Raw genomic sequence first — 14787 nt, 5'->3', positions numbered from 1 at the left:
TACATTCTAGCATATTCAGTCAGCAGTGGTTACTTTAGAAAAAGGTATATTGACTTCCTGTTTATTTACCTTTCAGATGTATTGTTGATTGACCCTGATCTTCTGTAGCCGGTGTTACAGAGTTTGAGTCTTCATCCTTTTCGACCGTGTCCTGTTCAGCCATTCTACTGTCAAGGAAACCCTCCTCTTTCAGTCTGGTTGCCATCTCAGGACTGAATCCATCCTCCAGAGCCAGGTCCAGCAGTCTCATCTCATCCAAGATGGCCACATCCTCTAAGAAGTCACTGAGTGGGCTAAGGAGACCATCTTCATTGGCAATATTCTCCTCTTCGTCAACCAGAAAGACACTGGAGGGAGAGGTCAGCAGGTCTTCAATCATACCATTTCCCTCAGAAGACGGGGTCAACCTGGAAAGTGTCAAGTCACGTGAATGAAAAGTGGCATCAAAGCTAGGCCGGCTCTCAGAGGAGGGGCATGGACCGCCTCCTATGGTATCGTCAAGACCTTGTGTTAGCAGATTCATGTTGAATGTAGTTGTGCCATCTTCTGTATTTAGGCCCATACCGAAGTCTTCTGAAGGATCTTTAGCAAGCAGGTGTGTGTGGTTTGGAAGACCTTGTGAGGGATTCACGTTAGAGCTTGTCAAAGTTCCCCTTGTGTTGACGGCTGAACTATGGTCATCCAACTCCGCACTAGGAGTGAGGGCGAGCAGGGCTGGAGACCGCAACAAACCTACAGACAAAGAACAGGCATTTTTACTGAATGTTGAAGAATTGTAGGATATGCAACAAAGCCTTTTGTGGTTTTATGACTTTTTTGGACCTTATTTAAAAATGTTAAAGTCTAAGATGTCTACATTGTTATTTATATCGGAACTTGTAGTCAACGGAACTGTACAACATGTCGAGTTGTTGATACATTCCATACATTCTTATAATAAAGGTCAACTTACCATGCTGCCGGGGAGTATCCATTAAAAGGACCTCCTGATCAGCCTCTGTAACTCTTCTGCCATGGTTGTTACAGTTTTGGTTTAGATCCTCACACCCAACACCTTGAAGGGTCCCAGTTGCTCTTGAATGCTGGGTCATGTCAACCTCTGTGTTCTAGAGAGGAGACATTAACCAATATAGATCTTAAGTTTATTGTGTATTGGCTTACTTATCTTCAGATTCCTTCTTATACTATATTGCCAAATGTAAATGAATCTGCTTTCATTCTCCCAGTCACCTCAGGCTCCATGATAGCCAACAGGTCCTGCCAGTCGAGCTCCATTTCCAAGAGAGGGTTACCATGGTGGTTAATTTGGGACAGCAAGGGCTCTCTGCCTGGTGACTGATGCTCCAGGTCTTCCCTTCTACCCTCAACATCATGTAACTAAGGGGAAACAAGTAAGAACAATGATGAGTACTTTTTAAGGTCATGGAGGACATACAATGGACTGAAGAGTAGAGAAGAGGCTGTACCTGTTGTTCTTCTGTCAAGGGAAACGTTTCTTCTAATAGCCTCAAACACTCTTGGATTGAGGAAGAAGTCTGAAAATAGAGGAGAATAAATACAGATTTAGATTTAAATAAAAAATAAATAAACAAGGAAGATGAATTGCATTTGACTTAATGGCAGCTTTGACCAGCTGGGAGACTCTAACAAAGATTTTAGGCGGTAAGGCTCAAGGGGTGGCTATGACCGTAAATGGGTTGATCGGAGACTGGTTTTGACTCTCATTTTTACAACAACGATCATAAGAATTGGCAAAATATTGTGGAAAGACATGTAGCATCTATAAAGGGTGATTCCTACTGCTATGTTGAACCAATATGGTGAACATGGTAAACACTAAACACGCTTCAGCTGTCTGAATGTTGGAGTGCATGCATCAGAATGCAAACGTTTGGGACACAAGTTATCCCCACTGAAGTCCATTATCAGTATGAATGCACCACAGGCTTCACGTTTCCACATCACATTTGTGTAAGTTGTGTAATATACAGTGGGGCAAAAAAGTATTTAGTTAGCCACCAATTGTGCAAGTTCTCCCACTTAAAAAGATGAGAGAGGCCTGTAATTTTCATCCTAGGTATACCTCAACTATGAGAGACAAAATGAGAAAACAAAATCCAGAAAATCACATTGTCTGATTTTTAAAGAATTTATTTGCAAATTATGGTGGAAAATAAGTATTTGGTCAATAACAAAAGTTCATCTCAATACTTTGTTATATACCCTTTGTTGGCAATGACAGAGGTCAAATGTTTTCTGTAAGTCTTCACAAGGTTTTCACACACTGTTGCTGGTATTTTGGCCCATTCCTCCATGCAGATCTCCTCTAGAGCAGTGATGTTTTGGGGCTGTCGCTGGGCAACACAGACTTTCAACTCCCTCCAAAGATTTTCTATGGGGTTGAGATCTGGAGACTGGCTAGGCCACTCCAGGACCTTGAAATGCTTCTTACGAAGCCACTCCTTCGTTGCCCGGGCGGTGTGTTTCTTGTGATCATTTTGACCCCACGGGTTGAGATCTTGCGTGGAGCCCCAGATCGAGGGAGATTATCAGTGGTATTGTATGTCTTCCATTTTCTAATAATTGCTCCCACAGTTGATTTCTTCAAACCAAGCTGCTTACCTATTGCAGATTCAGTCTTCCTAGCCTGGTGCAGGTCTACAGTTTTGTTTCTGGTGTCCTTTGACAGCTCTTTGGTCTTGGCCATAGTGGAGTTTGGAGTGTGACTGTTTGAGGTTGTGGACAGGTGTCTTTTATACTGATAACGAGTTCAAACGGGTGCCATTAATACCGTTAACAGGTGGAGGACAGAGGAGGCTCTTAAAGAAGAAGTCACAGGTCTGTGAGAGCCAGAAATCTTGTTTGTTTGTTGGTGAACAAATACTTATTTTCCACCATAATTTGCAAATAAATTCTTTAAAAATCAGAGAGTGATTTTCTGGATTTCTTTTTTCTCATTTTGTCTCTCATATTTGAGGTATACCTAGGATGAAAATTACAGGCCTCTCATCTTTTTAAGTGGGAGAACTTGCACAATTGGTGGCTGACTAAATACGTTTTTGCTCCACTGTAAGCCAAGTAAAGAGAAAAGTTCCCTCCCCAGCTGATGAATCAGAAAACAAACTCTGCACTTATATCATTCAGGTAAGTAACAATAGGTAAAACCTTTCTGACAGTATGCGTTCTGTTAAGACATATTACATGCTGGCACCAATCCAGCATTAAAGGATGAAGCATCCAGCTTAGATTCCAAGCATGACAAGCACTCTTATCACCTTACCTAACACCTAACAGTATATATGTCAGGCACGCTCTACTGATATAGGATAATTAAGGTCACAACTTACTGCTTAGCTGAATTCAACTCTACAGATTTTCTTCTGACTTTGCAGTGTTTAATTGCTTAGAACTGTTGTTTTATGAGAAGATATTACTATTAAAGGAGACATACTGTGCTCATTTGCAGGTGCATACTTTCCACAATTAAATTCAAATGTTCTCTGTATAACTGTATTCCCCCTCTGTCCGAAACCCTCACTTTGAGCACCTGTCTCTTTTAGACCCTGCTCTTATTGGCTTGTGAGAAAAGTAGGGTACACCCTTGCAAAGGTAGTTCTCAAGCCAAGGGTGTAGAGACTCTTTATATTGTAACAGCTGATTAAACATTATCTAACTTTGTCATAATCTGGTGACAACACTGCATGGCAGTTGTTCATTGAGGAGGAACATACAGTCAATATTTTCTCAAATTGTTTTTTACTTCGCAGGTGTGCGAAGATGTGAACTTCTATCAGTAGCTTTATTTCTTTATTCTTCACAATCCACTGTTGTCATCTTCAGTGTGTATACCCGAGTGAACCAGCATTAATACCTTAAGGCGGTAGCTTTCGGAAAAGGTTCTATACAATTCATAGGTTCAACACTACAAGGACTGAAGGAACTTTGACGAAAACATTTCCAGCATTCCTTTCGAGAGCTTCGAGAGAGATTTACCATACACATATTGAATATTTTCTAATTCATCAAAGTATTTATTTTCATGATGCCCTTTGGGATTTTGTTAACAATAGAAAAGGTGCTATAGCCAAAAAAGCAGCCTTCCTTTAACACTGAGGCCCAGTTTGTGGCATTCTATCCCAACAGGATGGTATTTCCCCCAATTGTATTATCTTTAAAGGATCAAACACCTGAAATACTGGAGCATTTAATTATTATGTGAAGGTTATAATCCATCCATCCATCCATCCATCCATCTTCTCCCGCTTATCCGTGGTCGGGTCGCGGAGGTAGCAGTTCCAGCAGAGAGCCCCAAACTTTCTTTTCCCTGGCCACATCAACCAGCTCTGACTGGGGGATCCCAAGGCGCTCCAAGGCCAGCGAAGAGATATAATCCCTCCACCTGGTCCTAGGTCTACCCCTTGGTCTCTTCCCAGCTGGACGTGCCTGGAACGCCTCCCTAGGGAGGCGCCCAGGTGGCATCCTAACTAGGTGCCCGAACCACCTCAACTGGCTCCTTTCGACGCGAAGGAGGAGCGGTTCAACTCTGAGTCCCTCCCGGATGACCGAACTTCTCACCTTATCCCTAAGGGAGACACCAAACACCCTGCGGAGAAAACCCATCTCAGCCGCTTGTACCCGCGATCTCGTTCTTTTGGTCATGACCCATCCTTCATTACCATAGGTGAGGGTAGGAACGAAAATGACCCAGTAGACGGAGAGCTTTGCCTTCTGGCTCAGCTCCCTTTTCGTCACAACGGTGCGGTAAAGCGACTGCAGTACCGCTCCCGCTGCTCCGATTCTCCGACCCATCTCACGCTCCATTGTTCCCTCACTCGAGAACAAGACCCCGAGATACTTGGACTCCTTCACTTGGGGTAAGGACTCATTCACTACTTGGAGTGGACAGTCCATCGGTTTCCTGCTGAGAACCATCGCCTCAGATTTGGAGGTGCTGATCCTCATCCCAGCCGCTTCACACTCGGTTGCGAACCGATCCAGTGAGTGCTGAAGGTCGCAGACCGATGAAGCCATCAGAACCACATCATCTGCAAAAAGCAGTGGTGCAATCCTTAGTCCACCGAACTGCAGACCCCCTCCCCCACGACTACGCCTCGAAATACGATCCATGTATATTACAAACAGGATTGGTGACAAAGCGCAGCCCTGGCGGAGGCCAACCCTCACCTGAAATGGGTCCGACTTACTGCCGAGGACCCGGACACAGCTCTCGCTTTGGGAGTACAGAGATTGGATGGCCCTGAGTAGAGACCCCCTCACCCCATACTCCCGCAGCACCTCCCACAGTAACTCCCTGCGAACCCGGTCATACGCCTTCTCCAAGTCTACAAAACACATGTAGACTGGATAAGCTTACTCCCAGGCCCCCTCCAGGATCCTTGCGAGAGTAGAAAGCTGATCCGTCGTTCCACGACCAGGACGGAATCCGCATTGTTCCTCCTCAATCTGAGGTTTGACAATCGGCCTGACCCTCCTTTCGAGTACCTTAGAGTAAACTTTCCTGGGGAGGCTGAGTAGTGTGATGCCTCTGTAATTGGCACACACCCTCTGATCCCCCTTTTTAAAAAGGGGAACCACCACCCCGGTCTGCCACTCCTTCGGTACTGTTTCCGACTTCCACGCAACGTTGATGAGACGTGTCAACCATGACAGTCCCTCAACACCCAGAGCCTTCAGCATTTCTGCAAGGATCTCATCCACCCCCGGGGCTTTGCCAGTGTGAAGTTGTTTGACGACCTCAGTGACCTCCCCCGGGAGATTGGTGTCGATCCCCCGTCATACTCCAGCTCTGCCTCTAACATAGAGGGCGGAGATGTCGGGTTCAGGACTTCCTCAAAGTGCTCCTTCCAATGCCCTAACACTCCATCAGTTGAGGTCAACAACGTCCCATCCTTACTGTACACAGCTTGGATGGTTCCCTGCTTCCCCCTCCTGAGGTGTCGGACAGTTTTCCAGAACAACTTTGGTCCTTTTCCATGTCTTCTCCGAACTTCTCCCACACCCGCTGCTTTGCCTCGGCCACGGCTGAGGCCGCTGCCCTTCGGGCCTGTCGGTGCCTTGCAGCTGCCTCGGGAGTCCCCCGGGATAACAAATCCCTGAAGGCCTCCTTCTTCAGTCGGACGGCTTCCCTGACCACCGGTGTCCACCAGGAGGTTCGAGGGTTACCGCCCCTTGAGGCACCTAGGACCTTGAGACCACAGCTCCCCGCCGCGGCTTCGGCAATAGAGGCTTTGAACAACGACCACTCTGGTTCAATGTCCCCAACCTCCACAGGAATGCCCGAAAAGCTCCGCCGGAGGTGTGAGTTGAAGGCCTCCTGAACTTGGGCCTCCTCCAGACGTTCCCAGTTCACCCGAACTACACGTTTGGGCTTACCAGGTCTATCCAGAGTCTTCCCCCGCCACTCGACCCAACTCACCACCAGAGGGTGATCAGTTGACAACTCCGCCCCTCTCTTTACCCGAGTGTCCAAAACATACGGCCTCAGGTCCAATGATACGATAACGAAATCGATCATGGACCTTCTGCCTAGGGTGCTCTGGTACCACATACACTTATGAGCATCCTTATGTTCGAACAAGGTGTTTGTTATGGCCAATCCATGGCTAGCACAGAAGTCCAGTAACAAACCACCACTCCGGTTCAGATCAGGGGGGCCGTTCCTCCCAATAACTCCCCTCCAAGTGTCTCCATTTCCCACATGTGCGATGAAGTCTCCCAGCAAGATTAAAGAGTCCCCTTCAGGAGCCCCATACAGGACTCTTTCCAGGGTCTCCAAGAAGGCCGTATACTCTGAACTGCTGTTGGGTGCATAAGCACACACAACAGTCAAAGTTTCCCCCCCCCATAACCTCTCGTCCACTGGGGTAAACTCCAACAACGAAGCACCCAACCGGGGACTTGTGAGTTCCCCACACCTGCCCGGCGCCTCACACCTTGAGCAACTCCGGAGAAGAATAGAGTCCAACCCCTATCCAGAAGTAAGGTTCCACAGCCGACGCTGTGCGTAGAGGTGAGCCCAACCAGGTCCAACTGGTAATGCTCCACCTCCCGCACAAGCTCCGACTCCTTCCCCCCCAGAGAGGTGAAGTTCCACGTCCCCAAAGCCAGCTTCTGCCGACCGGGTCTGGTCCGTCGAGACCCTCTGCCTTCACTGCCACCCTTCTGGCAGCAAACCCGACCCCATCGCTTTTTCCCGTAGGTGGTGGGCCCGCGGGACGGAGAAGCGGAGGTGTTGCCCACGTTGCCTTTTCGGGCTGTGCCGGGTATCCTCACTTCGTGTGTCGTCTTTCATGAGGTGTTGTGAACCAATCTTAGTCTGGCCCCTTGCCTGAGACCAATTTGCCATGGGAGACCCTACCAGGAACACAAGGTTCCAGACAACACAGCCCCCAGGTTCATCAGGGCACACAAACCTTTCTACCACGGTAAGGTGCTGGTTCTTCAGAGAGGGTGAAGGTTATAATGAATCAGATTAAGATTCCTTACCTGGTCTGCTTCATTTTGAGTTGGCTCTCTGTTAGCATGGCTGTAGAGACCTCCTGTTCTTCCTCTTCCTTCTGTCCTCCTCAGGTGTCCCTCATCATCATCCACCTCTTCATCCACAGCACCACTGTGATGAATGGGTACATGATGGGTTCCTTCCTGGTTGCAGGGATAAAAAGGTATTTATGAATATTATGTACATCATGTTAGGTAGATGTCCCAACCACGACACGGTCCATCATATATGACTTTAACACTAGAACCGCCAGGCGTCGCTGTATACCTAAAACCGCCAACGGGTAAAATGTACCTCGCTATTAGAATGCATTGATTTTCAAGGTACAATGTTCTTTTATTTATCATACTAGAACACAGGGTTAAGAGTGAGTTTTGATCGCACAGTGATGAAACTTATACCAATAGAATCTGAGGACGCTCAGCTTTTCATATTTTTATACTTCATGCAAATAGCATGAAGTATAAAAGATCGCTACCGTGAGTTATGTGCAAAGTGTCTCCCTATCCCTCTATATATCTATCTATAAGGAACCGCAGTAAACAACAGGCGTTGCTATAGCAACACATCATGTTTATGTTTTCGCGCGAGATCAATAGCACGAGAAACACTGCATTTCCTATAAGGTAAATATTACCCACTAGCGCTAATGGGTATAAATGGCCATTTTTCTTATCTGACTGAGAGATGTCCCGATCCGATCACGTGATCGGGGATCTGAGCCGATCGCGTGATTTTCAAAAGATCGGAATCGGGAGAAAAAAATCGGGGATCGGGATTTTATTTTTAATTTTTTTAAATGTTGTATTCAATGTTACAAAACAAAAATGACCATGCTCAAGTCTTAAAGTCATCCTGAGGCCTTAGTTTTGGTTTCAAATTACAAAACATCATGTATGTGTTGCTTCTTTGGGGCTTGTTTTCATAGACCTGGTTGCTTATTTTTCTCAAATCTGGCAACAGAGTGGGCAGGGTGCAGTGTCTAATTGTAGCAGTAAGCTAACGAGTACTGATAAGCTTTATTTTGTTTTGATCCAATGCTGCACAACTGAACTGATCCAATGCTGCTGTGAAAAAAAGAAGCTATATCCATGTTGGATAGAATATCCAATTTAAATAAAAAAATAACCTTAAGGGACAACTTGAATGCTTTTTTTCTTTTTTTTCTTCTTAATGCATTGCATAAAGATCGGATCGGGAAAAATCGGTATCGGCAAATTGTCAAAATCAAATGATCGGAATCGGATCGGGAGCAAAAAAAGGTGATCGGGACATCCCTAATCTGACTTCATATTGACACTTTTTAACAACAGAGGGTGCTACATAACACACTTTCAGGAAAATTTACGTACTGGGAGACTTGAATATTTTATTGAAAAAAAGTTACATACAATCAAGAAACAGCTGCGGGTAAAATTTACCCGTTGGCGGTTCTAGTGTTAAATAAGCAATACATTATTTTTTAGGAAACCTATAACCATTGGAACCAAATTCACAAATGATCACCAGTCGGATCCTAAAGTGCCTACTGCTTGCCTGGCAACTGCATTCGCCAGTAACTAGTCCAGTACATAACCCAACTGTAAAATGTTTCCAAAGCCATCAATTTTTCCAACTAGCACCCATCAGCATTCTTCCAAAGCTGTCATCACTATATTGTTGGAATAAGATCTGCACCCAGCAGACACAAAGGACTGGTAGGACCTTGGCCTACATACAATAACGTATTTTAAAAGGTCACATTAAGAGTGGCTGGAGTATTTTATATAAACAACTGATTTTAGACAAGCACTTGCTGGATATTTATAAAATAATATATATCGAAAGCATGAGAGCTTCAAATTATGTTGTTTTACCAAAAATGGGGAAAATTGGTGAGGTACACAACGGAAAGCTGTACAATTCATGTATGTATAAGAACTAGGGATGTAACGATACCAAAAACTCACGGTACGATAATATCGCGATAACAAGTCCACGGTAAGGTATTTATCGCGATATTGAATAATAAAGGGAAGAAGAAAACAAATCTGAATTTTTTTTTTCTTCAATAAAAATTTTTTTTACTCGGAATTTTTTTTATTATTACATAATAAATCTGATTTTTACAGCACTTTTGTAGGATAGCAGTATTTTAAAGTGTCAAAAACAAAGTGACAGTAACAGACTGGAACAAGAAAACCAGTGTTTTTTTACCTACTAGTACTACCAAACAAAGTAAGCATTTTCTTTATGCCACTGCATCTCACAAATAAACAAGGACATTTAATAATCAGACCCTGCAATAAAATAAATCAAGTTTCACTTTAGTTTTTCAAGTAACTCAACTCAAACTCACTAGTCACTCACTCAGCATCATCAGACAGGTTTTTAGGAATATGAGAATGTCCACATTTCCAGGTATTTATAAGCTGGGATGTTTGGGCATTTACAATATCCCCTGCTCTGGAAAAAACTCTGTCGCTTGGTACTGATGTTGCTGGGACACCAGTGGTCGCATTAACCGAATATTTTATTTAACAATGACGGAAAAATCTGAAAGCAGTCTGTCATTTTGACAGATTAGAACAAACTCGGAACAGCGCCAACGTTTCCCCGCAGCCAGGCTCTGGTGTTATGCCGTGTTATGCATGCCCTCCAAAAGGAAATGATATAGTTTCCAAACCGTACTTTGCCGTACAGATCAATACATGTCTGGGAGGTCTTGCTTTACGCTTTGCGCGTCCCGCGAGGTGCATGCACACACGGCATAACACCGCCCCCCCCCCCCCCGTTGACAGTTCACGAGCATGCTCTATCGTGAACTTTTCAGACCCGACGGGTAATAAGGGATTATGACGGATATTTTACGATCCTGTCTGTCGAAATGACGGACAGCGAAAAAGTCTAATGCCAGGCTTATTGACAGGGCGAGATATAAATATATGGTTGATACTTGTCAATGTCTCTAGGTGTGTAAATGTAGCCCTGTAAATACGATGTCCTTTTGTGTTATCTGTTGTTTTATTTTCATGTTGTAACCTACTTGCTGCCATGTTAGAGAGTTCTCTCTTGAAAAAGAGATCGATGATCTCAATGGGACCACCTGGTTAAATAAAGGTTTAAAAAAAAAAAGTGTTTTAAAAAAAACACTTTTTTTTTTGAAATAACTTTTTTTGAAAATCGCGGTAGATTTTGTCAGTCTCACGACGGTATTGGGAAGTTTATTTACCGCGATACCGCGATATTCGGTATATCGTTACATCCCTAATAAGAACTAATGATGCATCTTTTATCCGTTAACTACAGTTTACCCTAGTGATTATGTTCATTATTTTCTTATTATTATTAAGAGGTTGTTATTTTACAGATGTAACTGTATTTAATTACTTTTTGCATACCTTGTAAAGATATATGTTCTTAAAATGCATATGCAAAAAAAGAAATGCAATTTTTAACATGTATTTGGAATATTATATATTAGTAAGTTAGGTTAAAACATGGAAAAGGCATTTTTCACTCTTATTTGGACCTTGTTTCACAGTTATGGCCACAATAAGACTGGCACAGAGACTGAACAGAAACAAACAAGGGTCGTCCTGAAGGCACCCCCATGCCAACCACTGGAGCAATATAATGCAGCTCCACTATGTTCTATACTGCCAGCCATATGTACAGAAAGTGACAGACAGCCAGGCTCAGAATAGCTGTAACATTCTCCTGTCCTGATTGGAGCTTACAGACAAACCCAGGGACCCTCAGCAGCTGATCAACAAGGACAAGTCTGGAGCTCCAACAACAATTGGTCAGGCCGGTTCCCTCACTGGGGCTAACCGTCTCAACAAGCTACTCATTTATCTGCAGCAAAGAAATAGTTAACATTGTATTTATCTACAGCACAATCCTAGAATGTCTGCTCAATATTTATATTTGAAACTCTGTCTTGCTAGCAGAACCATTATTCTTCTGTGGGTGCGGTGCCGTATAGAAGATTATATATTATTCTTAACTCCTCAACAAGGAGTGGAGTCACATGGCTAATCTATTTAAACTTGCAGCAAGCAAAAGACAGGCTTGAGCAAAGACCATGCATACAAATACATTAATCCCAAAAAGAAAAGGGATGTTATTATAGTGTAGTGGCCAAAATCCCAAAAAGTTTGTCTTGTAACTCGATACCTCAAAAGTTATTGTTCTTGATCACATGTAGAGCTTGGGCCTGGGAAGCAGTGTCAGACTCGCAGTACAAAATCCACTGAACGTTTCGGTTGCTTTTCAACGTTTATTTCCAGCAAACAAAACAAAATAGGAAAACAATATGTAACGTAAACTTAAACAGCAGATCCTAATAATCTGTCTTCTAATAAACATAAGGTTGCGTCTGCGTGTCAATGACGGTATTGCTTCTGCCTGCTGCCCTCCCGTCACACACCGCACATCCAATTTAAAGCCTTAGCCCCGCCCCCTTCACCTGAGCAAAGCGCACCTCTCACTGAAACAGAAAAATGCATTAATACATTTTCCAAATAAATCAAAACAAAATAAACTTAAATGCGGCTCCTTCACACCGGCCCCTAATTTTTCTCTCAGAATCAATTACTCAAATTAGCCAAAAGGGAGCCGTAAAACGACAAACAAATAATGAATTTAGAAAAATAAAGTATATACATATATCAGGGTTCTTACACCTTTTCCAAAGTCAAATTCAAGCACTTTTCAAGCATTTTCAAGGTGCATTTTCAAGCTTTTCAAGCAGCGTACAGCTGTTGTAAATTACATATTTATATGCACATACTTATACTGAAATGATTATTTCCCTACCTCACATTAAATCAGATGTTCTTTATGCTATAAACAACCAAATGTGTGTTTCGTAATAGCATTCTACATAAGGATGAACAATTACAGATAAGAAAACAAAGTTTAATATTGTAAAATGAGTGACCCATATCATATATAGTAGACTGGGCATCCCATATAACCTGGCTGAGCCAATATAAAACAATCAGCCAACTAACTTTTCAATAAATTCTTTATTAACATTGTTGAGGTCCTTTTAGGGTGGCAGTAAACATACGGCTCTCCAAGGTTAGGACAAAACCATTGAAACACAAAGCTGATATAAAAAAAAGCGTGTGCAGAGATCCTCTTTCTGTGTAAGAGTTTTGGAGGTTTCCAGGGAATTTTTTTCAGAATATGAAACTTTTATTGCCAAAATCTCCCGATAAATACATGTTTGAAGTTTGTAAAGGGAAGATGACAGCTCTCCCTCGCACTAATGCTTTTACGTAGCGATGCTCCCCCCTCCCTCCCGCTGACATTATGAATGTATGGCGTACTGTATAGTAATCATAGATAACACGGCAGGGTCCGTTACAGTTTGTTTTCATCTGATTTCAAATAAACAAAGTCTTGGCTTTCAGAATATTAAACTTGTTTCGGCAAATTCAGATGATAAATACAACTTTGAAGCTTGTAACGGCATAATTACAAGCGGAGAACGGAGTAACGTAACGTCACAGCAGGCATAACAACAGCCGGTGTTTCTCGTGAGTGTTTTCCCCGGGAAACTAACACAATACACACAACCGCAAAAATACACAAACACACACACACTCGCGAGCTTCCCCCAGGCCAGTAATACAAACGAAAATATGTTTCCTCCATTTGAAAGCTAGGAATATCCTCTTTCCAACAGTGTATAACTCAAAATGTGTCTTCGGGTCAATGTGACTGATTTCGATGGAGCAAGTTTAGGCACGAAAAATACTGCCAGTAGAAATACATTGCTTTTATGTGCTTCATCCTCTGAAAACCACAGGATGGCGACTCTCGCACATACTGACACATACTTTTTATTATTGTAACCTGCATATGCAATTATCCCACATCGTGTTCGCTAACGTTACTAGCTTAAACAAACGTAACATGCAACGTTAGCCTAATCCAAAATGCTCTACTACGGCTTACCTTTCATATGGCTCGTCAGCACAGACTCTCCCATCGCGAATAATTGAAATTCTTTGTGGCAAACTGTGCAGAAGGCGAATCGTTGGGTTGATCCTCGTTTTAGCCACAGCTTGTATTTCTTTTCGGATAGCCAACGCTCGTTAAAACAGCAACCTCCTGGCATACTGTCACTCTCTCATTAGAATGCCCAGGTCACACAAATAAAACACTTGCAGGTCGCGCGCATAGCGCGGGAAGGCCGGAGCGGAGCTGTTTTATGTAGAAGCAAAGCAACTAAGCTCGCTCCGACTTCTTTATTTTCTTTTAATCTAAAAAGCGAACTATTCAGGCAGACAGCAATTTATTGTAAAAGTAAAGCATTTACAATTTCAAGCACTTTATCTCAAATCCAAGCACCATTCCCAAAATTCAAGCACTTTTCAAGTCATGAAAACACCTCGTAAAAATTCAAGCATTTTCAAGGATTTCAAGCATCCGTACGAATCCTGATATATATACTAGGGGTTTCACAACTACCAATATTTACTAGTCGACACGTTTTTCAAAATAGTAGTCGACTAGTCGTTACGTCATAATAAAGACACACAAAGAGAGGTTTACAACTGTATTTTCTATTGGAAATCATACAGTAACATTAAACACTGCATTTTAATTTGTGTTACAGGGCTGAGTAAATAACAAACAGTAACTGGACTCACCAAAATCGACAGCAAAAAAATCTTGTTTACATACATGCCACGTAAATCCAGTGCGCAACAGCGCATTGCGCAACACTTTATTCGCTGTCCTCCACGATAACGTCCACCTTTCCATATTTTTGGTTTGAACACCAACGCATCGACATGTGAGGGAAGGAGGCTTGACTGCTTTCGGGTGACAGTGTTGCCTGCCAGGGAAAAAACCCTCTCACTCGGGGTGCTTGTGGCTGGAATAACCAGGTAGCTCCTCGAAAGCGGGGGAAGCGGTGCACGTTTTCTGCCCACCACTCCAGTGGATTATCCATTGTGGGGATATGCGGTGTCCGCTGGCAGTAATCTCGTAGCTCATCATCCGCATCACTGTTGACCCGTGGTTTCTTGCTGTTCGTTTGCCTCTGTTCAGTGCTGACGCCGGTCCGTTGCTCACTGGTGCTAGCATTACTGCTAGTGCTAGCTGTCGGCAGCGGGTGTTTCATCTTCAGATGGTTGCGCATAGCAGATGCATTTGTATTGTACTTTAGTACAGCTGTACACAACTGACACTTCACTGTGGAGTTGGTTACATCTTCGTTGAAGTACTGCCATACATAAGAATGTCGGACGTGTTTTGTAGCATTTTGC

The 14787-nt window shown here is 43.4% G+C and overlaps 1 protein-coding gene across 1 annotated transcript in view; it reads right to left on the bottom strand.

The window, feature by feature from the left end:
• nfe2l1a (nfe2 like bZIP transcription factor 1a) overlaps positions 1-14787 on the bottom strand; it is a 43301-nt gene that overhangs the window by 3350 nt on the left and 25164 nt on the right. Inside the window, exons 4-8 of the mRNA XM_079641790.1 lie at positions 7507-7662; positions 1467-1535; positions 1231-1377; positions 953-1106; positions 70-732 (exon numbers count right to left, since the gene is read on the bottom strand). Coding sequence (XP_079497916.1) covers positions 70-732; positions 953-1106; positions 1231-1377; positions 1467-1535; positions 7507-7662 — 1189 coding nt within the window. The remainder of the gene's footprint in view (positions 1-69; positions 733-952; positions 1107-1230; positions 1378-1466; positions 1536-7506; positions 7663-14787) is intronic.

The sequence above is a fragment of the Notothenia rossii genome (assembly GCF_949606895.1).
Source record: "Notothenia rossii genome assembly, chromosome: 8".
NCBI lineage: Eukaryota > Metazoa > Chordata > Actinopteri > Perciformes > Nototheniidae > Notothenia > Notothenia rossii.
This window is presented reverse-complemented; position numbering and strand designations above follow the sequence as displayed.